The sequence below is a fragment of the Mixophyes fleayi genome, chromosome 2 (genome assembly GCF_038048845.1).
Source record: "Mixophyes fleayi isolate aMixFle1 chromosome 2, aMixFle1.hap1, whole genome shotgun sequence".
In the NCBI taxonomy this organism is placed as follows: domain Eukaryota; kingdom Metazoa; phylum Chordata; class Amphibia; order Anura; family Limnodynastidae; genus Mixophyes; species Mixophyes fleayi.
The window spans coordinates 362777185-362804545 of NC_134403.1; the positions used below are offsets into that span (position 1 = coordinate 362777185).

The 27361-nt window shown below is 39.9% G+C and overlaps 1 protein-coding gene across 1 annotated transcript; it reads left to right on the forward strand.

The window, feature by feature from the left end:
- Nucleotides 1-27361, forward strand: LOC142139568 (interferon-induced GTP-binding protein Mx3-like). Its single transcript, XM_075197277.1, has 13 exons — nucleotides 1-328; nucleotides 1997-2187; nucleotides 3010-3147; nucleotides 4064-4218; nucleotides 7892-8030; nucleotides 9593-9791; nucleotides 10121-10199; nucleotides 11201-11323; nucleotides 18485-18629; nucleotides 20486-20644; nucleotides 21925-22001; nucleotides 24516-24767; nucleotides 26953-27361. Exons 1-13 carry the CDS (start codon nucleotides 234-236, stop codon nucleotides 27181-27183), a joined length of 1983 nt encoding a protein of 660 aa, XP_075053378.1. The 5' UTR covers nucleotides 1-233; the 3' UTR covers nucleotides 27184-27361.

Here is a 27361-nt window from a genome sequence, read left to right on the forward strand (position 1 = left end):
CTGCATATAGCCTTTTTCAATGATTTGATCGCAGGCATTTAGAGGTGACACTCGAGCTGCTGTGGAACTACAAGTACCAGCGTGCCTTGCCAGCCTATTTACTTTCCTCTAGACAGCCTGCAGAAACATAGATAATCAAGGTTTCTGTTCTTAGCGACCTTATAGTTTCAGTTTCTATTTCTCAAAGCCAGAAAATTTCCCTCCTCCTCTCCTGTTTCCTCCAACCCATCTATATGTTATTAGCTGTGCCCTTGTTGGACTCCGACACTGCAGCGTCACGGTCTGAGACAGCCTGGTATTCAGAGGGAGAGCGCTGCACACTAGACAGGTGAGATGGGAGATTTGTCACTGCTCTTATAACTATCCTAACACTAAAGAACTATATTCATCATATAAGTACAAAAAGTAACAACATTTGTTCTTTTAAATAAGTTTAAGTTTAATTTAAAAATATAAGCATTTGATATGTTATATGTTATATATTATATGTGAAATACTCTGCAGCTGCAAGGTTATTTAATAGTAAAAATTAAAAATAAATATGATAATATATTTTTAAAAACATATTAAAATACTTAACATTCACTTATCTACATACAAGTTAATGTAGTTTCACTTTATTATTATTATCTCTAATTTCTTTCTTTCTTTCTTTCTTTATCTTTTCTTTCTTTCTTTCTTTTTCTTTCTTTATCTTTTCTTTCTTTCTTTCTTTCTTTCTTCATAGTTACCAACTCTTTTTTAATTATCTTCGAGAGGTAAAGTACAAGTACGTAGGGGGTGGGGTGCTTAAAATTGAGTTATTTTGGCCCCACTCCACTGCATGAACAGGGCCAAAATAATGCTATTTGGGATGAATAGAGGTCCCCATCCCGCCCACTGCACTATTAAGTGGGCAGGATGAGGGAGAATTACACTCCCGGGAGTCCTACAGACCTACATGGAACTCAGGAGACTCCCATACAAGTATGACTTTGGGCTCTATGTATTAAGCTCAGAAAAACCATATCTCCAACAATAGTTAGGATACAGGGTTTATTGTCAGATCTCTTACCGTGCCAAACAATGAGAAGTGCCAGAATACAGCCCACAGACAGCACACCTAGTACACTGGGTGGGTATAATTCACACCTAGGCAAGTATCTTGATAAATGCAAAAGCATTTTTATTGGAACAATACAAAACTTAAAAAGGCTATAGCACTTAAAAAAACATTATACCATGGGGTTCACCACGCCATACCATCCCACACAACCCTATCTCGAGGAGAGCTATAGTCACCAGCGTCAGATCACTGATTCAGCTGATTTTTCACTCCTCTTCCAGCAAGGCATAGACCAAGTCCAATGTCATCTCGCTTTTTGCAGGAACATAAAGAGAAAAAGTCAGCATAGTCTTGAGCCACTACCAAATAATCTCAAACTGATCCCAACCAGTCTAACTGGAGCTGTAACTCCTAATTGGTATTATCCAAGTAAAAGTCTCTCATTGCCTCCTTTTATGGCAGGCCAGATTCCCACAGTGGGGTAACTTGACCGTGGCCACTAGATAGACCCATCAGGATTGCTACTCGCTTATCAGAGAGGCCACACTGTAGAGTTTGACTCTGGGAAGTCTGGTTAGACCTGGTGTTAAACAATAGGGTCCTACTTGTCCATGCAAAGGAGCATACCTTGATATTGGGGCATCTGGAGTTACTTCCTGGTTTAACCCCTTAATGTCTTTTTAGGCAAATTATGACTCAAACTGACCAAAACTTTCAGTAAAATGTGGCTGACTCCTAGTTTATAAAGTCCTGGAGATTACTGGCCAGCGGCTTAATGACATCAGTCAGCTGGGTGGTTATTATAGCAGTTTCTTGTGGATTAGGTACAGAATAAAACGATGCTCAATAAACCCACGTGGTTACATTTAAGAACAGGGCAAACTACTTTCTCCACTTATACCTGATGATGAGAAATGGGTTGCACTGCTTTGTATATTTTTCTTTTTACAGGATGTCTAACTACTTGTATGACACCTATGAGGAGAAGATCCGTCCATGTATTGATCTCATTGACTCATTGAGGTCACTGGGGGTGGAGAAGGATCTGGCGTTACCGGCGATCGCAGTCATCGGTGATCAGAGTTCTGGGAAAAGTTCTGTTCTGGAGGCTCTGTCTGGGGTCACTCTCCCCAGAGGCAGCGGTGAGAACCTTGTTTTTATCCTCTTCAGTTCACTCTAAAATGTACACACATCAGTGAGAAAACATATTACATGTCAAAGGATATTGAAAACTTGTTACCCATCTCATAAATACATAAAACACTTATAAAAAATATGAATGACACCACCTGCATTGCGGGTGCAGTAGGTACAGCAGTTATGGGGCCTGGTGGTTGGGGGAGTCCGTGAATGCTGGGTTGCCCCAACTCCAAGCCCCTGCTCCTACCACACAACTTCGCTGATACCACTGTTCTACTCTCAATAGAGCACAGTGGAGGCGTCTTACAATTATGCCTCAGACCGGCCTATGTGCACTGGGTACCTACTCTAGACAGCACATTCTCAATTAAGAGCAGAGAGTACAGTATAACCGTGCCCATATGCAAATCTTGCTATGGGGCCCCGCAATGCCTTGTTCTGCCTTTACTTGTACTGACTTTTTAGAGAAAGCTTCATACATTTTGCATTTGAAAACAGTTACAAGTTATCCCTCATATTTGCAAAATGCTATGGAGGCCCAGTAATGTGATTGTTGTTTTAGGCCCACTAGTCCATTGAATAGGCCCTGCTGCAATCTTCATCTCAGTGGGCCATTTACGTTCAATTTTTGTGGCTGGAAATCAGTAAAACTCTTAACCATGTTGTCAATATGTGGTGTATATCAGGTTGATTTCATAATGATTTTCTTGGCTGTAAGTTACAGACATCTTAAACATTGTGTGTGATAGTCCTGGTAATATGAGATATCAAATGATGGAACTATGACTCTTGATCAATTCAGACCCCTTTCCTGTTTTTTTCAGGGATTGTAACCAGATGTCCCTTAGAGCTTAAACTTGTGAAAAGTAAAAACAATTCAGGATGGAAGGGAAAAATCAGCTATTTAACAATTATCCAGGAGCTGGAGAATCCCATGGAGGTGGAGAAGGAAATCATGAAAGGTGAGTGATATATTATCTCTGTACTGTGTTGTGGGTAAAAAGATCATTTATCAAATATTAATATTTCTGTCACCAGCACAACTCTTTGTTGATTTACACATAAAGACAGTGGCTAACACAGGTGGTCACAAGAACTGACACTCTCTCCATTTGGCCAGTCACTCGTCCTCTCGACCTCTCACCTCTACAATGTCAGCTCTTGTAGGTCTTCTTTGCTCTCTCTCAGCAGTGGTTCTCTCAGGTAGCTGTCACACTTGAGCATCTCTGGTGAACTGAATTGCATGCATACCCCTGCTAGAGGTTGTCTTCTGGACTGGACATCCCAGAACTCACTGCTCAATTCCCATACAGGTCAGGTTTACTACACTCTGCACCAGTCTTCTACATTGAGCTCTCATTCACTCGGCATCTTGCATTCACTGGGTTCCGGAGCCTCTCTCTTTTGTGGCATACAGCTAAACTTCCGAAAAGAGTCATGGTCAAGGCTATAAAGGACATTATTATTATTATTCACCTATGAAGCACTTTTACAGAGTTTTTATCGACATATGGAGATCATATTATCTCGACACAGATAGATTCCTGGTTGGTATAGAACCCATGACCCCAATGATGCGAGCCAGTAATCCTAAAAACGGAGCCACCATACCACCTATGTTCCATGAAACTGAACTGGAATACATGTCAACTCAGTATTCCCACATGAACCCACCAACCATGGGAACTGGAGGGGGTACTATTCAAAACCCTCAAATCACTATTTATCGCGTCCCCTGGTGTGGTACCTACAGTTACCCGAGGTATCTCCTACACTAATTCAACATAATGGATGTGATGTATAGATAGTGTATCCCTATAAAAGGGTGTCGCCCCCAATCATTTAACTAATGCTGTTTTCCCTATTTCTTATTTGCAGCTCAGGATGCAATGGCTGGTCCAGGTGTGGGGATCAGCTCTGCACTTATAAGCCTTGAGGTGATCTCTCCTGATGTTCCCGATCTGACACTCATCGATCTCCCTGGAATTGCAAGAGTGGCTGTTGGAAACCAGCCAAAAGATATTGGAGTCACGGTGAGATGTTAAACTCTGGCAGAGGTCTCTTCTATATTATGTTTAGCACTTGTATATTTTTATCACATGCTCAAATTAGTTTTGTGAGGGTTGCAGCATGCAGGCATCAGTTTGATATACCTGCTTTAAATCATTAAATCCAAGTTTACAGGAAGTAAATATTATATACTGTTTTTAACCACACAATGATTTATTAATATCATCGAGACCATGTAGAAAGTATATCTCTTACTATTCATCAAATGTAAAAATGATATACTTTCCCCTGTACCTGTTTGGAGGGCTGGTGGGTGGCTGCTTCCCTGGAAGCCAATTACTCTGTCTGGGAGGAACCTCTGAAGAAATTAGGCACCCACAATGGAAGACCCAAAATGTACAGCTGGCCCCAGGTAAGTGCACAGTTTGACCAGTCACCAAAGTAATCAGAGTTGGGACAGAGCTGGCCCCAAGTCTAGCAGCACATTATGCAAGAATATTTGAGGACTGTAATCATCCCCCATCCCTGCAACTAAGTTTAGAAATTATACTAGAAAATACAGTATAAATTAAAAAAATATTTCACAAAAGAGAATCAAAAAAATACCAGGGCCTCTTGATGATGTAATTGAAATAATATGGTGTAATTTTTTATAATATACAGTATATATATATATATATATATATATATATATATATATATATATATATATGTATATATATATATTTTAACTCAAACTGTTCCTCTCCTTCATCACTGCTCCCCTCCATCATCACACTGCTCCCTTCCCTTACCATCCTGTTTCCCCTTGATCACATTGTTCCCCCTCCATCACACTGTGCCCCCTTCGTCACACTGTTACCTCTTCGTCACTCTGTTTCCCTCCTTCATCACACTATGCTCCTTCAGCAGACTGATCCCCTTCTTCATTACACTGTTCCCCCTTCATCACACTGTTCCCCCCTTCATCACACTGCTGCTCCCTTCATCACACTGTGCCCCTTCATCACACTGCTCCCCTCCTTCATAGCATTGTGCCCCTTCATCGCACTGTGCCCCTTCATCCCACTATTCCCCCTTCATCAAACTGTTCCCCTCCTCTTTACACTGTTCCCCTCCTCATCACACTGTTCCCCCTTCATCACACTGTGCCCCTTCATCGCACTGTGCCCCTTCATCACACTATTCCCCCTTCATCAAACTGTTCCCCTCCTCTTTACACTGTTCCCCTCCTCATCACACTGTTTCTCCTTCATCACACTGTTCCCCCTACATCAATCTGTGCCCCCTTTATCGCACTGTACCCCTTCATCACACTGTGCCCCCTTCATCACACTGTTCTTCACACTGCTGCCCCCTTTATCAACCTGTTCCCCCTTCATCTCACTGTACCCCTTCATTACACTGTGCCCCCTTCATCACACTGTGCCCCCTTAATCACACTGCACCCCCTTCATCACACTGTTCTTCACACTGCTGCCCCCTTTATCAACTGTTCCCCCTTCATCACACTCTGCCCCTTCATTACATTGTGCCTCCTTCATCACACTGTGCCCCTTAATCACACTGTGCCCCTGCATCATTCCATTTTTTGCTTATCTTCCTATGACCTTAATTTCCACTGTTTTTTTTGCGTGTTGCTCCTCTGACAGAGTCGGGACATGATTATGATAATGTCAGGCCCAATAGTCACTGCCAAGGAAGAAGGAGGGAGCATGGCACATGCAGATGCAGGAGGGGGAGCGAGGCACTATCTGACCGCCGAGTCAGACTGTTCCTCAAGCTGTCCTTGCATAGCGATCCCTGCCATAGGCTGAATATCTGCGCATCGTACGGGGCGCTCCATAGGTCTAGGTGCCCTGTGCGGCTGCATTTTTGGATCATGTTTTGAACTGGCACTGAGTTGAGTCCACTGCAGTAAAAATTGTTGCAGGAACCGCAAAAAATGCCCATTAACTGTCATCTTTTATCGACGCTTTTTGAAGCTATAAGAGATAAAGAAATATAGCAATTTATCAATTAATTTTGGCAGGGACAGCATCTCAGATAAGTGGTTGTTCAGGCCTAGACTGCATAACAATGTGATATCTTTCCCTTCTTGGAGATCACAGCTGCGAAAGACTACACTCCAGGCCATCATTAGCGCATGTGCGCATAACCATTAGTGACAGGATGGAGGGACGAAGTGTCCTGCCTGACAGGGAGGGATCAGAAGACCCCTCTCCAGCCGTGGTTTAATTATAGGTAAGAACCTCAAACACCATCCTCAGATGGAGCTAGGAATTGGAGAAGAGCTGCAAAAAGCTAAGCTTTACAGAGCTTGTTAAATTACTCTGTCGCCGTCCCCATGAAGAGCTAGATCCTTGATGTAGTGAACATCGGAGATATGATAGATAGATAGATATAGATAGTTAGATAGATAGATAGATAGATAGATATAGACAGACAGACAGATAGCTATGACACTTTACCTTGCTGTAATAAGATTTAAGCTAACATAGGAAGGCATACAACGAGTTTTTAGAGCATGACACGGGTTTGCACCAACAGACAGCCTGTTTCATCCTTGTTTGGCCTCATCAACGTAGGATAGGATCTATTCAGTTGAGAAGATCCTTAGTAACATAATGAAAAGAATAAGGGGAGATTGCCCAACTATACTTTTTAGGGACAACATGGAAATAAGCCTCTTCAAATGGAAAATACATGACTAAGTTATGTTATTCAGTATAGAAATTTTGAAGCAGAGAAAAAAAACAATTTTTCTATCTATTCTGCCCATTTTTCAATTAATATTATTATTTTAGATAAAGTCCTTACACAAGTCTTGTGAATTGTCCGATATCCCCTCTTGTTATAGACATTCTCTTGTGTGTAACATATATATAATATCAGACAACAATGCACGTTTTTCATCATTAATGTCAATGGGCAGTAAGAGGAACAGAATACACAACAAATAACAGTAAAGGATGGTAAACACATACTAGTCCTGAGTCGTCTTGTGAACACAACTTGCATTTTAAAAAAACACACGTAACTTGCATGAACGTACGCCCGGATTTAAATTCAAGAAACGTCTCCATTTGAGGCACTTGCCATATGCACAGATAGAACACAGTACAGGGTACACACATGCATATGTGCAATACAAAGTCACATCACATGCAAAAAAAAAAGATTTGATAAAATTCATTTATAACTCTTAGTACTATAACCATTGATAAAAAATATGTTTTTCAATAATGTTTTTTTTGTATCTTTTTACATGAAATACATGAATTAGAATGTTCTGAATGCATACTGTACATAAAATGCATTTTTATAATATCTCTTACTTGCTAACGGAAGTTCTGGCATGCATACGTGTAGTCATCACTATCAGTCGGCACTTACACCTGACCTGTAGCTGGTGCAAGCGATACGGCTAAAAATGATGTACCTAAGAGATTCCCTGAATGTGATTCGGCTGCCCTTACTACATACTACCTACATCCGTCTGTCCTTTCCCTCCTAATTTCTGTCCTCCAAGTCGCAAGCAGTTGGATGTGTCATTTACAGGCAGACATGACTTGTGTGCAATTGAGGTCACTGGCGTAAGTGCATATGGACTTGAATTTGAAGATGAATCATGTGCGCTATGTTTATAACAATGTCTGGATTGTATACGTTACATGTAACATATTATGTTTACAGATAAAAAGGCTCATCAAAAAGTATATTGAGAAACAAGAAACGATCTGCTTGGTGGTGGTTCCGTGTAATGTGGACATTGCCACCACTGAAGCTCTGGAGATGGCTCGTGAGGTGGATCCTAGTGGAGAGAGAACTGTGGGTGAGTTCAAAGGTCAACTCATGTAATCTATGGAACAGTGGTGGGCCCCAAAAAAAACTGGGGACCCTAAGGCCCTCAGGAGGCATTACTGAGATGTTTTACAGGCGGCTGTAATGAAAAGGCTAACTGTTCTGCTGTGCCTGCTCCAAAGCACATGCTTTCATATATGGCAGGTTAAAAAACCAAAACAAATGTCCTAGGCGCTTATAGTGTTAACATTCTCAATATTACAAGTCAGCTCATTAACAATAGCTAAATAACAACAACAAAAATATTTGAATGCAGATTAAATGAGAAATTGTAAAACAATGTTAAAAACACAGTCTCCACGGCTGCATAGTTAATGAACTGAAAGCGCTTTATAAGCAAACAAAGGTAGATGGGAGGCGAGTGGCCAGATAACCTCAATAGTTGTAGATTTTGTTATTTTACACAATGAGTGATGTAGAATGTATTTAATGTGGCACCTCACTCCCCATGAGGATAATTATAGCGGAATACAGGGTCAGTTTGTAAGGATATTGATGACTCGCTTCACTTGCAGCAGATGATAATGGCTGAAAACAGCAGCTATTTCTTCCCTTTCTACAGGAGTATTCTTTAATACTATGAACTCTGAACTCTGCTGCAGCAATGTAACACATAGCCGGATAGGGCATCACTCGTCCCCTCGCTGCAATGTTCCAGCCCAAATAATTCTTGTGTAAGTAGTTACCGCAGATGATTCCTCATATGGGGAGACTCCTATATTCTGGGTCTCAGCAGCTAGTTGTTATAGAACATACTAAATGGAAATCTCAGTCCTCTGATAGCGAGTACTAATGGTTAAAGTGCACTTAATGGGTAAATATAAAAGCACAGTATATTGTTAATCTCCAGAAAGTGTCCTGCTGATGTGTTTCATCACATATAGTGACTTTATTAAAGAGCATTTGGTAAAGTCACTATATGTTACGAAACGCGTCAGCCTGCATTGCATTTACGTGACTTTACATTGTATATGCAGCATAAGGGGCAAGGATTGTCATCGGTGATAGCCAGCATATCGATGCTGACTACCCCGACAAGATTTACAACGACGTGTTCAGACCTAAGGGCTCCTTCGCCAACCAAGCTCCAGGATGACTGATGTGGAGAACGACTGGAAGCAAGCGCGATCACTGAAGAACCCGGCGCCAGCTCATTACGTCACCTATACCCGCGATGCTGTTATCGGTGCTGTTAAGGGGGTAATGTAGGTTTGCAGCCAAGGACAATGTACTTTACAAAGTGTTGTACATTGTCCATACCTCCATACCTACATTACCCCCTTAACAGCACCGATAACAGCGTCGCAGTTATCGGTGACGTCATGAGCTGGTGCCGGCTTCTTCAGTGATCACGATTGCTTCCAGTCGTTCTCCACATCAGTCGTCCTGGAACCTGCTCAGGGAAGGAGCCCTTCGGTCTGAACACGTCGCTGTAATTCTTGTCGGAATAATGAGCATCATTATTTCATACCCAACTCATTGTCATAGGGATTATTTTATCATATTCAAATGATGTCTTCTTTTCCATTGCAGGAATTCTAACTAAACCTGATTTAATTGACAAGGGCACAGAGGACACCATTGTTAATGTAGTAAATAATAACGTTATCCCCCTAAAGAAAGGTTATATGATCGTGAAATGCCGAGGTCAGCAGGAGATCCAGGACAGTGTCTCATTGAAGGAAGCCATTGAGAAGGAGAAGGCTTTTTTTGAAGATCATGAATATTTTTCGTGAGTTTCTCTTTAATGTCTTTCTTTTTATTTATACAATAAGCATCATTAACAAAGCACAAAAACATAGCCTAGGACTGTTTTTATGTTTGCAAAAGTCCACCTAATTGTCCACCATGTGCCTGTCAAGAGGGATGGACCTTTATGTGCAGGGTTGTGGATACTCTGAAAAATGTGCATGATGGGATCAGTAAAAATATCACTTCTAAATTCTGCTTTGCTAAAAAATAGAAAAGTATCCCTACTGGCCAAATATATTAATACCACATCTAAGGTATTTCAGTAAATGTTTACATCTGGTCATTTAATTCTTTTATTAATTACTGCAGTGATCTTCTGACTGAAGAGAAGGCCACTGTCCCATTTTTAGCACGAAGACTGACAACGGAACTCGTGGAGCACATCAATGTAAGTTGTCCGTATTATTGTGATGTATTATATTGTTATCATGTTACTTTAATTATGATATCTTATAATTATTTTGATTAATATTATTTTGTTGTGATGTCGTAATATATCACTTGGAAATATCATCCGACTGCATACACATGTATGAGAGATTCATTCAAAGATGCTGTAGGGTGAGATGCATTCATATTTATTACAGGCCAAAGGGTAGATTTATCAAAACTTCTAAAAAGGAGAAGAGGAGGCAACCAATTGCTTTGGGCAATTGGTTGCCCAAAGCAACCAATTAGATTCTACCTGCCACTTATCTAGTACATTCTAGAACATGATAACTAGAATCTGATTGGTGGCTATGGGTAGAATTTTTCACTTTCAATGTTCAAATTATTAAAGCTTATAAGTAAATGGTGCTCCCAATGGTTAAATAATGATGGCAATTGATAAAATGTTTACGCAGTATTTCCACCAACAGATTAATTTAATTTATTGGATTGCCCAGATTTGATGAATCTTTATTGCAGACGCCATTGTGTTGCCTAGCAACTCCAATTATGAGAGTTGCTAGCCAACGTGCTGGCCTAATGTATTTCATTAGGGAGGTGAACGAACGGGTACCAGGTGTTCCAGCATCCAATAAATGTATACCGCTAACTGTGCCCACACATGCCACAATTCTGCTGGTCATTTGCGTCGTTTTAGATATATGGGCCCAAAAACACAGTCAATCCTGATCAACATCTTTGAGAATCTTTGAGATATTAATCACAATGACTAGAAAATTTGGCCAGACGGTGACCAAATCTAACTGTTTGTCATCACCTATCTTCCCTAACTGTGTCCTGGAGGGATCAGCCTTTTGGACACTAATCCAAGAATTATGGGGACCACAAATGAGTCGTACACTCACCCAAGCTGCCGTATCTTACCGTATCTTGCGTTCCCTTTCCCTCTCAAATAATGATAACTTTGTAATAAGAACACTCTTATTCTCTCACTCTTAGAAATCACTTCCCAATCTGGAGGATCAGATTAAAAACAAACTTCAAACAACAAAAGATGATCTAGATCGGTGTGGAAAAGGGGTACCCGAGAATGAAAGCGACAAAATCACCTTCCTGGTGGAGGTAAGTGAGTCAATAACATATAAAATCAAAGCTGGCTATATAAAAAGAAAAAAAGAAAATGAAATAGGAGAAAGTGTTCTCTTTAAAATAAATTAATATATAGTCCTAAATAGCTGCACTTTGCAGAATCATGCCCCCCACCCTCGACTTTATGATTTAAACAAATGAGGCGCAGATTATTCTTTAGAAATCTGCAGAACATCGCCCTATTCCAGGCACGGTCAACCTGTATCTCTCCGAGTGTTGTGAAACTTCATATCCCAGCATGCTTTGCATCTGATCGCCAGTCGATAACTGGCAGGGTTTGCTGGGACTTTCATAACACCTGGAGAGCCACAGGTTGTCTAGGCTGCCTTATTCCAACTACCCTATGATACTTTGCATATATTCAGCTGCAGAATGGGACGTATTTATGGCCCAGAACATCTGTGAGTCTTATGGGTCCTCCTACAAGTAGTTTCTTACAGGAGTTGATTTTTCAATTGCCCAGTTACAGTACTCAGAATCTGAACCTAGTCTGTAACTTTGTCACTATTACTGTGTGAGTAGAACATCCATGTTCTGGACTCCTAAACTACAACAGTACTGAAGCACCTAATAGGGCAAATGCTAATAACAATAAATACATTTATAGTGTATTATAACTAGGGATGAACGGGCTCGGATATCTGAAATCCGAGCCCACCCGAACCTTGCCGATTTGAGCCGGATCCGAGACAAATCCGGGTATTCCCGCCAATTGCAAAACTGAAAGCGAGGCTCCGAGTCATAATCCCGTTGTCGGATCTCGCGATACTCGGATTCTATAAATTCCCCGCTGGCCGCCGCCATCTTCACTCAGGCATTGATCAGGATAGAGGGAGGTTGTGTTAGGTGGTCCTCTGCCCTGCTATATCCTGTGCTGTGCTGTGCTCAGTCCAGTGGTGCTGTGTCCTGTGCTCTGTCCTTCTGAGTTCAGTGGTGCTGCTGGGTCCTGTGCTGTGTCCTGTTCAGTCCAGTGGTGCTGTGTCCTGTGCTCTGTCCTTCTGAGTTCAGTGGTGCTGCTGTGTCCTGTGCTGTGTCCTGTTCAGTCCAGTGGTGCTGTGTCCTGTGCTCTGTCCTTCTAAGGGCATTGTTATTTCCCCATTATTCCCAAGTTAAAAAATTTTTAAAAAAAAGTCATAAAAAAAAATAAAAATAAATAATTATAAAAAAAAGAAATTAAAAAAAAATATCCAAAAACAATCCTGCAGTATAAGTCCATTGGTACTGCAATATTACAAAGTTCACTGATTCTGCAGTATAAGTCCACCAGTGGTACTGCAATATTACAAAGTTCACTGATTCAGCAGTAAAAGTCCAGTGGTACTGCAATATTACAAAGTTCACTGATTCTGCAGTATAAGTCCAGTGGTACTGCAATATTACAAAGTTCACTGATTCTGCAGTATAAGTCCAGTGGTACTGCAATATTACAAAGTTCACTGATTCTGCAGTATAAGTCCAGTGGTACTGCAATATTACAAAGTTCACTGATTCAGCAGTATAAGTCCAGTGGTACTCTCCTGTGCCGTATATAATTTTTAAAGGCTTTGCCGAGTGTGTGTGGCTTAGGGGTACGCTCTCTTGTGCTACATATAATGGAAAACAAAAATTTGGAGGATAAAGCTGCAAAGAAAAAGCTCAGTTTTCCTAAAAGACCCGCTGGCGGGAATGCTGATAACATCTGGTCCGGACTGAAGGACCTGCCAATCATTGCAGACATGTCTACTGTTGCTGCATTGGATGCTGTCACAATAGAAAAAAATGGTGGAGGATTATTTTGCTGACACCATCCAAATAGACATGTCAGACAGTCCATATTGTTACTGGCAGGAAAAAAAGGCAGTTTGGAAGCCCCTGTACAAACTAGGGATGTGCACCGGCGACTTTTGAGGTCTCGTGTTTTGTGTTTTGGATCCGGATTTTCGTTATTTTTGAGGTTCGGATTTGTCTCGCAAAACACTTGACGAAAGGTCTCGGTTCGGATTTAAGGTATTGGATTCGGATTTTTTTTGAAAAAAACATAAAAAGTTTAAAAATCAAGTTTTTGGGCTTATTTTCACTCCTAGGCTATTATTAACCTCAATAACATTCAATAACAAGCATTTCCACTAATTTACAGTGTATTCTGAACACCTCACAATATAGTTATTAGTCCAAAACGTTGCAACAAGGTATCTTTCTGGACTGCGTAGAGGAGTGGGTCACCACAATATATATTAAAAACCCTGAACTTTTATGATTCGCACCAATAATTGTACCTGGACTGCGTAGAGGAGTGGGTCACCACAATATCTTAAAAACCCTGAACTTTTATGATTCGCACCAATAAATGTACCTGGACTGCGTAGAGGAGTGGGTCACCACAATATATATTAAAAACCCTGAACTTTTATGATTCGCACCAATAAATGTACCTGGACTGCGTAGAGGAGTGGGTCACCACAATATCTTAAAAACCCCGAACTTTTATGAATCGCACCAATAAATGTACCTGGACTGCGTAGAGGAGTGGGTCACCACAATATATATTAAAAACCCTGAACTTTTATGATTCGCACCAATAAATGTACCTGGACTGCGTAGAGGAGTGGGTCACCACAATATCTTAAAAACCCCGAACTTTTATGAATCGCACCAATAAATGTACCTGGACTGCGTAGAGGAGTGGGTCACCACAATATATTAAAAACCCTGAACTTTTATGATTCGCACCAATAATTGTACCTGGACTGCGTAGAGGAGTGGGTCACCACAATATATTAAAAACCCTGAACTTTTATGATTCGCACCAATAATTGTACCTGGACTGCGTAGAGGAGTGGGCACTGGGCACCACAATAAAATATATAAAAAACCTTCAACAGATCTGCATTACACTACACATACGGCTGCTCCTCCATCCTCTCCATCATATACATGTTGGAGTTTTAGCGTGTGACAACCTCTTGTTTTTGATAATGTCAGTGCATTTTGAATATTTTTCAATTTGCCCCACACCACTGAATGTACTTTATCTATGATACGCAATACGCATCTATCTATCTTGACTGCGTAGTGTGGTGGCCCCGGTACACAATTTGGTACCGAGGCCACAATATAATTAAAAAACCCTCCACGTGTCTGAATTCCACCAAACAAGTATCTGGACTGCATAGTGGGGTGGCCCCGGTACCCAATTTGATACCGGGGCCACAATACCTCCTCCAAACATGGTACAGACAATTCGTCATTGAGATCCCAGACAGACAGGGTCAAAGTGTTATTGTTTGACTTTGTAAACCCAAAAAACTGTCCCTGTTGCACATAGTCGTGCAATGAAGACTGACTTTTTCATTTAAAGGCACGATCTTTCAAGTGTAGTGTTTGTAAGTCTAAGTCATATTATACTTTTGGTAAAATTGGTTTATTTTGTTCCTCTTTATGGTAATTAATTAGTAATAGAATTAAAGTATGAAATAGAATTAAAGTATGAAATAGAATTAAAGTATGAAATAGAATTAAAGTATGAAATAGAATTAAAGTATGAAATAGAGTGGTATAGAGTTGTAGTGTGGTATAGATAGAGTGGTCCACACAATATAATAATAAAACCCTCAACTGGTCTGAATTCCACCAAACAAGTATCTGGACTGCGTAGTGTGGTGGCCCCGGTACACAATTTGGTACCGAGGCCACAATATAATTAAAAAATTGGGCATCAACTGTCACCGTTGTTTAATATCTGATACACCTAAATATGGACTGCACAGTGGAGTGGCCCCGGTAGTAAATTTGGTGCCGGGGCCACAATACCTCCATCAACCCTCTAAATCCCACTCCACTGATGGCGGACACCGGGCGCACGTCTAACACCAACATTGCAGTTACAGCCGCAGTTATACGCTTTGCAATAGGGTGACTACTATCGTATTTTGTGGTCATGGCAAACGACTGTTGGACGGTCAATTGTTTTGTGAAAGACTTAGCGGTCTTACGACTTCCCCTCTGGGAAGATGACCGACTAACAGCAGCAACAGCAGCAGTGGCAGTAGTAGGCGTACCGCTGCAGGATTCCTCGGATGAATCCCGTATTGAGGAGGACTCAGTCTGGCTGCTGACTTGGGCTGCAGGACTGAATCTGATGGAGATTGTGGAGGAAGTTGACGAGGAGGGTGTTGCTGGTGTGTATCCAACTGGACCACGGGATTTAGGTGTCCCTGTACCGATGAGGGTCCTAGCCCCAGTTCCTGAACTAACCACTGAACTATGAAGGTTATTCAGGTGACGTATAAGGGAGGATGTTCCTAGGTGGGCAAGATCCTTACCCCTGCTTATTTGAGCTTTACATAAGCTACATATGGCCATACATTGGTTGTCTGGATTTGGATAAAAATAACTCCAGACCGAAGAGGTGCATTTTTTGGTCTTCTGACCAGGCATGACGATGGGCTTTTTCATCCCATGGACATCAGCTGTTTCCCCCCCTGGTGCCTCATTTACAATAACCACATCACCATCCTCATCATCAAGTTCCTCCACAGCGCCAGCTACATCATCAATAGCCTCCTCCCGAGCCACCTGTTCCCGTACAGTGATGGGAAGGTCAGGCTTGACAACCACCAACACCCTTGGACTCGCCTTGGGGATTTGTGATAATTTCTCTTTAGAAGGCAGAGTTGTTTGCTGTTTTGTTGCTGACAGCATAACTCTCTTCAATTTTTTGTAGGGGGGGGGAGGAGGAGGAGGGCTAAGATCCGTGGGTGAAGCTGAACCACTAGTCATGAACACGGGCCAGGGCCTAAGCCGTTCCTTGCCACTCCGTGTCGTAAATGGCATATTGGCAACTTTACGTTTCTCCTCAGATGATTTAAAGTTTCTCTTTTTGCTACTTTTTCTTAACTTGGGCTTTTTGGATTTTACATGCCCGGTACTACGAGATTGGGCATCAGGCTTGGAAGACGACGTTGATGGCATTTCATCGTCTATGTCATGACTAGTGGCAGCAGCTTCAGCATTAGGAGGAAGTGGGTCTTGATCTTTCCCTACTTTATCCTCCAAATTTTTGGTCTCCATTATATGTAGCACAAGATACTGCAGAATGTGTGAACTTGGTAATATTGCAGTACCAATGGACTTATACTGCTGGATTGGTTTTGCAAATTTGGTTATAATTATTATTTTTTTTTTATTTTTTTTTAATTTTTTATTTTTTTTTACTTTTTTTTTATTTTTTAAAAACTTGGGAATAATGGGGAAATAACTATGCCCTTAGAAGCACAGAGCACAGGACACAGCACCACTGGACTGAACAGGACACGGCACAGGACCCAGCAGCACTACGGAACTCAGCAGGACAGAGCACAGAACACAGCACCACTGGACTGATACTGCAGAATGTGTGAACTTTGTAATATTGCAGTACCAATGGACTTATACTGCTGGATTGGTTTTGCAAATTTGGTTATAATTATTATATTTTTTTTATTTTTTTTTAATTTTTTATTTTTTTTTACTTTTTTTTTATTTTTTAAAAACTTGGGAATAATGGGGAAATAACTATGCCCTTAGAAGCACAGAGCACAGGACACAGCACCACTGGACTGAACAGGACACGGCACAGGACCCAGCAGCACTACGGAACTCAGCAGGACAGAGCACAGAACACAGCACCACTGGACTGATACTGCAGAATGTGTGAACTTTGTAATATTGCAGTACCAATGGACTTATACTGCTGGATTGGTTTTGCACATTTGGTTATAATTATATATTTTTTTTTTAATTTCTAATTTTTTATTTTTTTTTACTTTTTTTTTATTTTTTAAAAACTTGGGAATAATGGGGAAATAACTATGCCCTTAGAAGCACAGAGCACAGGACACAGCACCACTGGACTGAACAGGACACAGCACAGGACCCAGCAGCACCACTGACCTCAGAAGGACAGAGCACAGCACACAGCACCACTGGACTGATACTGCAGAACACAGCACAGCACAGCACAGCACAGCACAGCACAGCACAGCACAGCACAGCACAGCACAGAACAGAACTAAACAGCACAGAACTAAACAGCACAGAACTAAACAGCACAGAGGACCACCTAACACACCCTCCCTCTACCCTGATCAATGCCCGAGTGAAGATGGCGGCGACTAGCGGGGAATTTATAGGATCCGAGTATCGCGAGATCCGACAACGGGATTATGAGTCAGAGCCTCAGTTTCACTTTTGAATTTGGCGCCAATACCCGGATCTGTCTCGGATCCGACTCGGATCCGCAACGTTCGGGTGGGCTCGGATTTCATAAATCCGAGTGCGCTCATCCCTAGTACAAACTGGCTCTATTTTACCTGAGTTGTCCCCCCTCCAGTGTGTACTCGGAAAGAGTTTTTAGTGCAGCGGGGAACCTGGTCAGTGAGCGGCGAAGGAGGTTGCTTCCTCAGAATGTTGAAAAAATGATGTTCATAAAAATGAATTATCAATTCCTCAATCAAGTACAGCACTGCCCTCCAGATAGTACAGAGGGACCTGTGGTTGTGGAGTCCAGCGGGGACGAATTGATAATGTGTGAGGAGGAGGAAGTACACACTGTAGGGGGAGAGGAATCAGAGGTTGAGGATGAGGATGACATCTTGCCTCAGTAGAGCCTGTTTTGGACTAAAAACAATATTGTGAGGTGTGAGGTGTTCAGAATAGACTGGGAATTAGTGGAAATGATTGTTATTGAATGTTATTGAGGTTAATAATAGCGTAGGAGTGAAAATAAACCAAAAAACTTGATTTTAACACTTTTTATGTTTTTTTCAAAATAAATCCGAATACAAAACCTTTAAATCCGAACCAAAACCTTTCGTCGGGTGTTTTGCGAAACAAATCCAAACCCAAAACCTCAAGGAAATCCGAATCCAAAACACAAAACACGAGACACCAAAAGTGGCCGGTGCACATCCCTAATTACAACATGTAAATAATACTTATAATATACAGAGAAAGGAAATATCCTACAGAGATATAAACTGGTCTTGTATCTTTTAGAATCCCTTTCAGAGGTTAACTATTTGTTTTCTGTGCGTTATGGATAAGGGCATTTTTTGTGCAGCTAAATAGTATTTAATGGTAACATTATTCACCGTGTTTTGTTGTGTCTCATTACAGAAAATTCAACAGTTTAATCAAGACATTGTCCGGGTCACACAAGGAGAGGAACTTGTGTCTGCAACAAAAACACCTAAACTTTATACAAAAGTTCGAAGGTTCTTCAGTAACTGGCAGACTAAATTGGACAAGTCGATCATGCAGTGTAAGAGGGCTCATCTGTAATTATTGTGTGTTTTAGAGGACCTCTAGTGGTATCTTCATGTTTTAAGAGCCTAATACTTTACCAACAATGTGAAATGTGGACATGTTATATGTTACTGTTTTTTAAATAAAATTTGGTTTTGAGTCTGAGCAAAAGGAACTCACAGAACCAGATTAAGAGACTCAGGGGCCTTAAACAAGAAATATGTTGGAACTACACTGACATCTGACCTGGTCTCGCTCTGCCACTAATGTGTCGGCGCTGTCAGTCACATGAGTGACAGTTCCGATGATCGCCGCTGCAGATTCCTCCGTGTTTCCCCTACAAAAGCTGCACAGTCTTGTTGACTTTAGACAAGTCACGTAGACACGCTTGGGGCGTGTCTACGTGACTTGTCTCTTGTCAACAAGACTGTGCAGTAGCGCTCATTGCCTCATTGCCTTATTGCCTTATTGCCTTATTGCCTCACTGCCTCATTGCCTCATTGCCTCACTGCCTCACTGCCTCATTTTGGTGTGAATGTGTAAGCTGCTCTAGTGAATCACAAATTACACTACAGTGTGCTCTGTGACAAATTGCAGGCTCCTCCATAGTGTGCTCTGTGACAAAAATTAGAAAGAGCCTTTTGATTCCTCCTGCTGCACATCGCATTTATGATAAATAAAACTTGAGTTCAATAACTTTATGTAATACATCTTTTTTTTAATTTTGGGCCCCAAAATTAAGGTGCGTCTTATACATGGGTGCGTCTTATACTTGGGGAAATACGGTATGTCTAAATGCAACCATTGGTCCCAATATCCATCCCTTAGATACAGGGAAGATGCTCATCATCTAGTTACATATACTGCCCACGTGAATGGTCCTCTGCCCAGTTCTCATTTTTAGAAATGATGGTAGTGAACTCTCTCACCAATCCTGTAGCACAACTGCCAACATACAAACAAGGACGTCTCTGGCTGAAGGACATTGCAAGGGAGACCTGGATCAAGCTTGTTCCTTGCATATCAGCGCCATTGCTGTGAATGTAAAAATATGTGGTACATTAGCCACTATTAGATCCAGATTGCTGTGTATCTGGGGAGTCTTTTTGTGACCCGTCGTGTTTTCTTTACATTTGATTATAATTTTTTATCTCAATTATAAGAAATGATTTAGCGTTCCTATTTATTAATATTGTTCAGCCAAAAGGAGCCTGTCCTGGTGAATAGTCTATAGTAGAGTGGTTATAGGTTCTGACCTTTTGGCCTTTTCACAATTTGCGATCAGAAGGATTGGAGGAGCAGGAAGCTTGATGGAGAGGGATCCGAAGAGCCCTCTCCTGCGATACTCAATCCAAAGGATAGAACGGCTTATGCCATCTTCAGATGTCGTTAGCTGTTGGGGTCAAACTCCAAATTTTAGAGTTTGATAAGTAGGCCATTTTAGCAGTCCTTATAGACACCTATAGGGACTGCATCTGTCATTGAAGATGCTGGGAATGCAGAAGATATACTCAGAAAGGTGAAGTTTTCACAGGGTTTACCGGAATACAAACTAAAATAGATCCTTATTAGTTCTGGCAATAAAACCAGTAAATCAGATACTTCATGGTCACCTCTTGGTAAAGGAAAGCAAAATGAAAAAAAAATAATAATGAAAACTTTGGTTAACGTGAATTGCGTGGAAGTCAATCACTGACAGCAGAAGGAGGCCGGTCTAGGGGTCTGCCCAGGGCTCCATTTTGTCTATAAAAAAAACGATAAAAACATTATAGGATATTGACTTCTACTTTTAGTAAAGTAATGAAAATGAAAACGCATGCTACATTTACCGCAGCATTTCCTTCAATCCTTTCATGTGTTGATTTATTTTAGTTAACAAAGTGCTACATGAAGAGATTGAGGAGTATGAGAATATGCATCGTGGGAAGGAGCTGCCTGGATTTATTAATTATAAGACATTTGAAGCAATCGTTAAAGAGAAAATTGGCAACATGGAGGATCCTGCCAGGGATACGCTGAAACGTGTGATGGGTGAGGATGACATGGCATCCTGGTGCATGAATTAAAGCTCATTGTATATAGAAAAATAGTTATTGCCATGTTAGTCTAGCTGTAATATACACAGTTTAGTACTGTAGTATTTGTTGACCATTTGCTAAGCTTCTTTCTTTACGGTACTTAGCAGCCAGCGATGTTCTCTGGAGCTTGGGACAAATCAGAAAGCAGTTAAGAGATGCCCTCGGACTTCCCTGCGATGCTCTAAAGCTCAGTGAACTCCACCCACAACAGTGAACCTAGACACAGCTAACTGCCATCCTCATAGATGTTTTCAGTAGTGGAGATGAATGGAGGCAGCGGAGGAGCTCATAGTGTCAAATTTAAGTGCATGGGCCAGGTTCTGCCCATTAGTCTTGCTGCTAGAATATCATTGTGCCCATTAGTCTTGCTGCCAGGTATGACTCTGGATCAGAGATGAGCGAAAGTGGTACCATTTTTGGCAAATCGAGTTGGAATAGACCTTTTCGCAGAGTTGCGAAGTTCGAGCTCAACAATCTTAGAGCTCTGCTGTTACTATACAAGTCGGAAGAATGTCCTTCCGAACTGTATTTGTAAGTTTTTATTTCACTGAATTTAAAACCTTTAAATTAAGCTGTTACGACGACAATCGAATCATTTTTCTTTATGGTGTTGTTGTGTTACGGTAAGGATATGATAACAAAGCATTACAAAGGTAAGGAGCGCAGCAGCTGAAATTCATACAATTGAATTTATCTTTGGCGTACTACAATTAATATTACCAGTACTAAGTATTCATTTCTTTGCCCACTTGCTAAAACAAAGTGAAAATTGCTGTGTTATGATGAATTAATTTGAAGTAATATGAAGTAATTACCTATCACAATCTTATGGCAGCTGAAATTCATTCAATTTGGTTTTGAGTCTGGAAATAATTACAATCATGATGTTGAGGGGAAACAAAGCAAGAAGGAAAAGATAGAATTTACTTACATTTAGATAAATCTCAATATACAGATGTATATGGAGTGGGAGTGATGATGATTATAATAATGAATAAATTATTTAGATACCCTATACATTATGCTCTTCATTCAAAGCAAATTGTTTCTCTTTCAAGTACTATAAGTGTAGATGACTGATACCCAGGAGCAGTACCCAACTTCAATTATTTCTCTTGCCAAACCCCAGTACTGCCATGATGCCCTTATGTTGTCCCATAAATAATGTTGATTTTATTTTACCCCAGTAAGAATAATTCAGTTATGTGTTTTTTCTTTCTTTCTTTCTTTTAGATATTGTACGAAAAACTTTCAGTGACATTGCGGGATTTCATTTTAGTAACTTTAATAATTTTTGCCGAGTTACTAAGGTGAGTAATGCTTTTTGTTTTTTATGTGTTCACATAAAGACTCACTAAGATATTTGACATGTTTAGGGCTAGTACCCTCTGATATCTTTAAATGTGTTTCTACATGTAATTCTTATGCACTTAAATCCATGTAAATGGGCCTAGTACCATTGTTTGTAATGTTATGCTACCAACTGGTGTCTTACTTGCTTTGGGGTAGCTTTTTTCAGGACTCTTATTTATTCCATTTTTTAGTTTACCACATGTACAGCTTATAGTGAGCATTAAACACTGGTATAAGTCACTTGTAAAAATGCTTATCACAGTCCACTTTCCCTCCCTCCTCTTTTTTTTATTTTCACCTAAAAATATAAAACCCTGGTTGACAATTCTGATATGTCTAATATTTTTTTTAATAGTTTCTGTTTCAAACTATGTTTGTGATTTTTTGGGGATACCGATTCATGTTTCAGACGAATCTCATTTACATGTCTCCATTTACACTTGTTTTAACATGTTTATCTATGTTTGACTATGGGCCTGATTCATTAAGGAACGTAGGCAAGAATTTGAGTAAGTTTTCTAGACAAAACCATGTTGCAATGCAAGTGGTGTAAATTAGTTTATTAGTTTGCACATAAGTTAAATACTGTCAGTTTTGTCATGTAGCACACACATATCAACTTTAAATTTCAGTGCACAAACATGCTATCAAGTATTTGTGTGCTACATGAAAAAACAGCCAGTATTTAACTTATATGCAAAATAATCTAATTTGCACCCCTTGCATTGTAACATGAAAAACTTAAGTAAGTTAAAACTTAAGTAAGAAAACTTACTCAACTTCTTGCCTAAGTTTTTTAATGAATCAGGCCCTATATGTTAATTTTTTATGTTTATTTGTTACTGTAAGATTGTTCAACCTCACAATAAATAAAGTTTAAAAACAAAATGCATATCAAATGTGATTGAATCTGCTAAGTGTTTTCACAAGCATTTTCACTAGCATTAAAATGTGCAAATAAAATGTCAATAGGTATTAGACTAAATTGTGCTCCTTCACTTCATCCCTCCCAGAAAACGAGGACATTGCTTACTTTCAATATGTTATTTTATGACTCCTGATCATACTAAATGAGTCTGGATTATTAAACGGAATCGCTTATGTAATAATATAATTACATGTACATTTCTTTAATTCCCTGTGCATCGAAAAAGTAACTTGCGTAGTCAGTGGTGTAATGTCCAAATGTCTGCTAAAAAGAACAGTATTATCTCCGTACCCCGTTACAGACAGCTGAAGCTCCTTCCCGATTTTAGGGTAGCATCTTAATGGAATCTGATACAGTTCTCTGGTCTTGGTATTGTATATGCACAACTAACACAGTGCATGTAGGAAAAGTAAGTCTGCAAATTTGTCAGTCATATGCTACTGAGAAGGAAAAAAGTGTGTTTATTGTGAGGCACTCAAATGATCATTTTAAAAAACTTTAATTTTTATTATGTACTATTAAAATTTATAAACAATTTTTTTTTATCATAAAGAAGTTGTAGCGAATATTAAAAAATGAATATGAAATGTAATTACACAAAAAAGATTAAAGCTTCATATTTTTTAAGTGAAACATAAATTTGAAGAGGGATATTTTTATCCCCACGAGATCATAATTAGGCTCCAGAAAATATTAACTATATAAGTGTCGATATATTAACCTCCTGGTATATCATTTCCAATTTACATGGATTATAAGATCAGCACACGACTAAGGAACTCATTCTAACATGCAGCTGGTGATCATGGATTGAAAATCTTATTTATTTATGAACGATGTCTGAGTAATTATAATTTCATCTAAATAAATGTATAAAAGCTATTATATTAGAATGATTTGAACAGCATCGCGGCTAGGTAGTATTACACTATCTTAACAGTTAATATTTTTTTTGGTGGCAATTACATTTCATATTCATTTTTTAATATTTCGCTACAAGCTCTTTCTGAGAAAAAAAAATTGTTTATAAATTTTAATAGTACATAATAAAAATTAAACTTTTTAAAATGATCGTTGAGTGCCTCACAATAAACACACTTTCTTTTCTACTCAGTAGCATAGGATGCGATAATAGTGTGAGAGTGCACCCTCTTTTAATAAATAACATTAATCATATGAGAACATATTTTCTAACTATACATATTTTGGGAGTTATAATAGTCTACTTGGTGCGGTGCATTATATTTTTTTAAAAAAATTGTCAGTCACTCGAGGTACCTGCCATGTTAAAGAAGCTCCACAATCCTAACATGTCAACCGGCTGCAGAGCTGAAGAGAGCAGGGTAAACTTAATTAGTTAACTATAAAATCTCTATTCATTTTAGCTCAGTAATACGTCCCCCTTTGGTATATATTAATGTGAAATACTTACTTTGTTTGCTCTTTAATTAGTGTACAGAAGTCTATAATCAGCCACCAGTGGTATTATCCATGAATTAGGGAGAACGAGTTTCATGAATCATATCTGTGTCTTTGCTTCCAGAATAAAATTGAAAATATTCGACAAATGCAAGAAGACTCTGCAGATAATCTCATCAGGATTCAGTTTTTGATGGAACAGATGGTCTACTCTCAAGACAAATGTTACAGGACCGATCTAGAGACCATCTGCTCTAGAGTGCAACCATCTATGACCCCATTTACAGTAGTAACCACGTTTGGCACTGGGCAAAAGCCTGACCTTTTCCAGTGTTCTGTCAAAGACATGGCCCATCATGTAGAAGCTTATTTTAAAGTAAGTTTTAGAGTAATTTTTGGCGGGGGGATGTTGATAAGTTATAGAGTGCTATTCTCATACTCAATGACCTTTGTTGAGGACCTTATGTAAAGTGATTTTGTCAGCTAGTTGCCCAATTTAGACCAAAATGGGCTGAAATGGCACATGGGTCAAAATCAAATAAGATCCACTTGGATTTAAATTTTTCTTCTCCGAAAATGTAGTCAGCTGATGATAGTGATCATCATGAGGTACGGCCTGACCACCAAATGACTTGGAACATCCAGCCTGGCCATCTACTCACAGATCTTAACGTATGTGATCTGCTTAACTAAAAAAATAAATGTTGCTTTATGTAAAAGGGCTACAACAAATAACTGTGTATCAGAATTTTATCTGATATTTGAGACAATAAAGGTAATTTACTTAAATGTAAAACATGCAGTCCCACAGAGATTTTCTGTTTGTCCAAGAAAAATTAGTCTGCACCTACTTTTGGGGGGGATAGTTGAACCAATTGTAAATCTACATGGTGGAAAGAGGGAAAATGTGTCTTCAAACTTCATCCTACCACCTTCATTAACCTCCCCCATTCCCCTTTCTCCTAAAATAATACTCACTTTAGCCTTGTATAATCCTTAAACATATTAGGAGAATGAGGGGATACCGGGATTATCTTTTTATCTGTCACTTTTGGGTGTTTGGTTGACTTTCCCATATAAAGTGCGTCCGAAGGAATAATAAGGAGTAATTAATGTCTAGTTTCTGGCATATCTCAGGGAGCTCTGCGGCCCTCTGCTAAACAGGGAACAAATACACATTTCCTATTAGTAACCCTAATAAAGGAAACTGCAGGGAGTCCTTTTTACATTCATGGCTGATACCAAAGAACGAAAACTTTCAATAAGCTAGATTGCAAGATTAAACACAGGGCCTGATTCATTAAGGAACACAAAACGAAGTGTAGGTCTGCTCTGTTCTACTAGACATGACACTGACATTGAAAAAATATTCATTTAATATCACATGTTAATGATATAGTCATTAATGAAAAAACATTAAAAAAGTAAAGTTTAAAAAAAAACAAAAAAAACATAGAAAACATTTATTAGGATGCTATTAATGTCTACTGTACATAATTTTGTTTTTTTACAGTTACTGCTGATTGCAAATACATGTCCTAGTATGCATGCTCAGCCGTCATCACTAGTAATCAACACTTAGGGCTAGATTTACTAAGCTGCGGGTTTGAAAAAGTGGGGATGTTGCCTATAGCAACCAATCAGATTCTAGCTTTCATTTATTTAGTACTTTCTACAAAATGAGAGCTAGAATCTGATTGGTTGCTAAAGGCAACATCCCCACTTTTTCAAACCCGCAGCTTAGTAAATCTAGCCCTTAGACTTGACCTGTAGCTGGTGCAGTGGAAAAACAAGTATCTTAGAGATGTCCAGAGCTTGAATTGAACGCTGCTGCATGCGCTGGAGCTTGCCACGCCCTTACTGTACAGTGACTACGGGTATACGCCCAGTCCCTTCCCCATCCCCTCCCTGAAATCGTAGGCTGTAGTAAGTCTCCTTTGCACTCGAAGATTAATTGGAAGCTGTTGTGTTCTGTGGCGTATGGGCTGGTTCTGGGCATGCGCAGAGTAATTATGCGCATTATATGGCAAAAAAAAATCGCCAATTACGCTCCTTAATAAATCAGAACGACAATGTGTAGCACTGCAAAGTACATCCCTCCACAAAGTTCCTTGTGACTAATTGATGTCACTAGTTCCTGATGATTTAGTGAGTTACATTTTCATGAATATGGCTGCCTCCGGTGCACGTAAGTGCTGGTACTCTTTAACAAACGATTATTGCTTTAATAAATGGTTCCTGTACCATATTGTCAGTAATATGGAAATATCAAGTTATGGCCTTGGTATCACCACCCGTACTATGTAATACTCTACAGAGCCCGTCACTGGGATAATGTCACCGCTACATGACCACAATCAGTAAATGTCCCAGTAATATCAATGCTGGAGCAGTTAGTTCGTTGAGAACACTGAAATATGTGGAATAAGTAAGAATTGTGCAAAGTCAAAAAACGATTGTGTTCCTCTTTTTCCCAGGAGCCCATAGGCACAGGTCTGTATTGCCTATTGTGAAATCCAGTTAACTGCCATCAGTCCCTAATGTTGGTTTTTGTCTCACAGGGAGCAGCCGGCCGACTATCCAATCAGATCCCCATGATCATCCAGTTTTACATTTTACATGAATACGGGAAGAAGCTGCAGAGAGATATGTTGCAAATTCTGCAGGACAGAGAACAGCACAACGAGCTCCTGAGGGAGAGTAAAGATCTCACCAGACACAGGAATTTCCTGAAGCAAAGGATCCGCCGGTTGTCTGAGGCACGAAAGCGCCTGCTCCACTTCCCAGGCTAAACAATTCTCATCCAACTCCTCCTTTAAAGCATCCAATCCCTGAATGTGTTCACAAAAATAGAATAGTACATTGTTTTTTTTACGTTCTTGGCTGTCGTGCACTTGTACAAATTGTCTTCTTATTTATTGTGTTGTAAATGATCATTAAACAGCCCCAAGCCCAATGATTTATCACAAA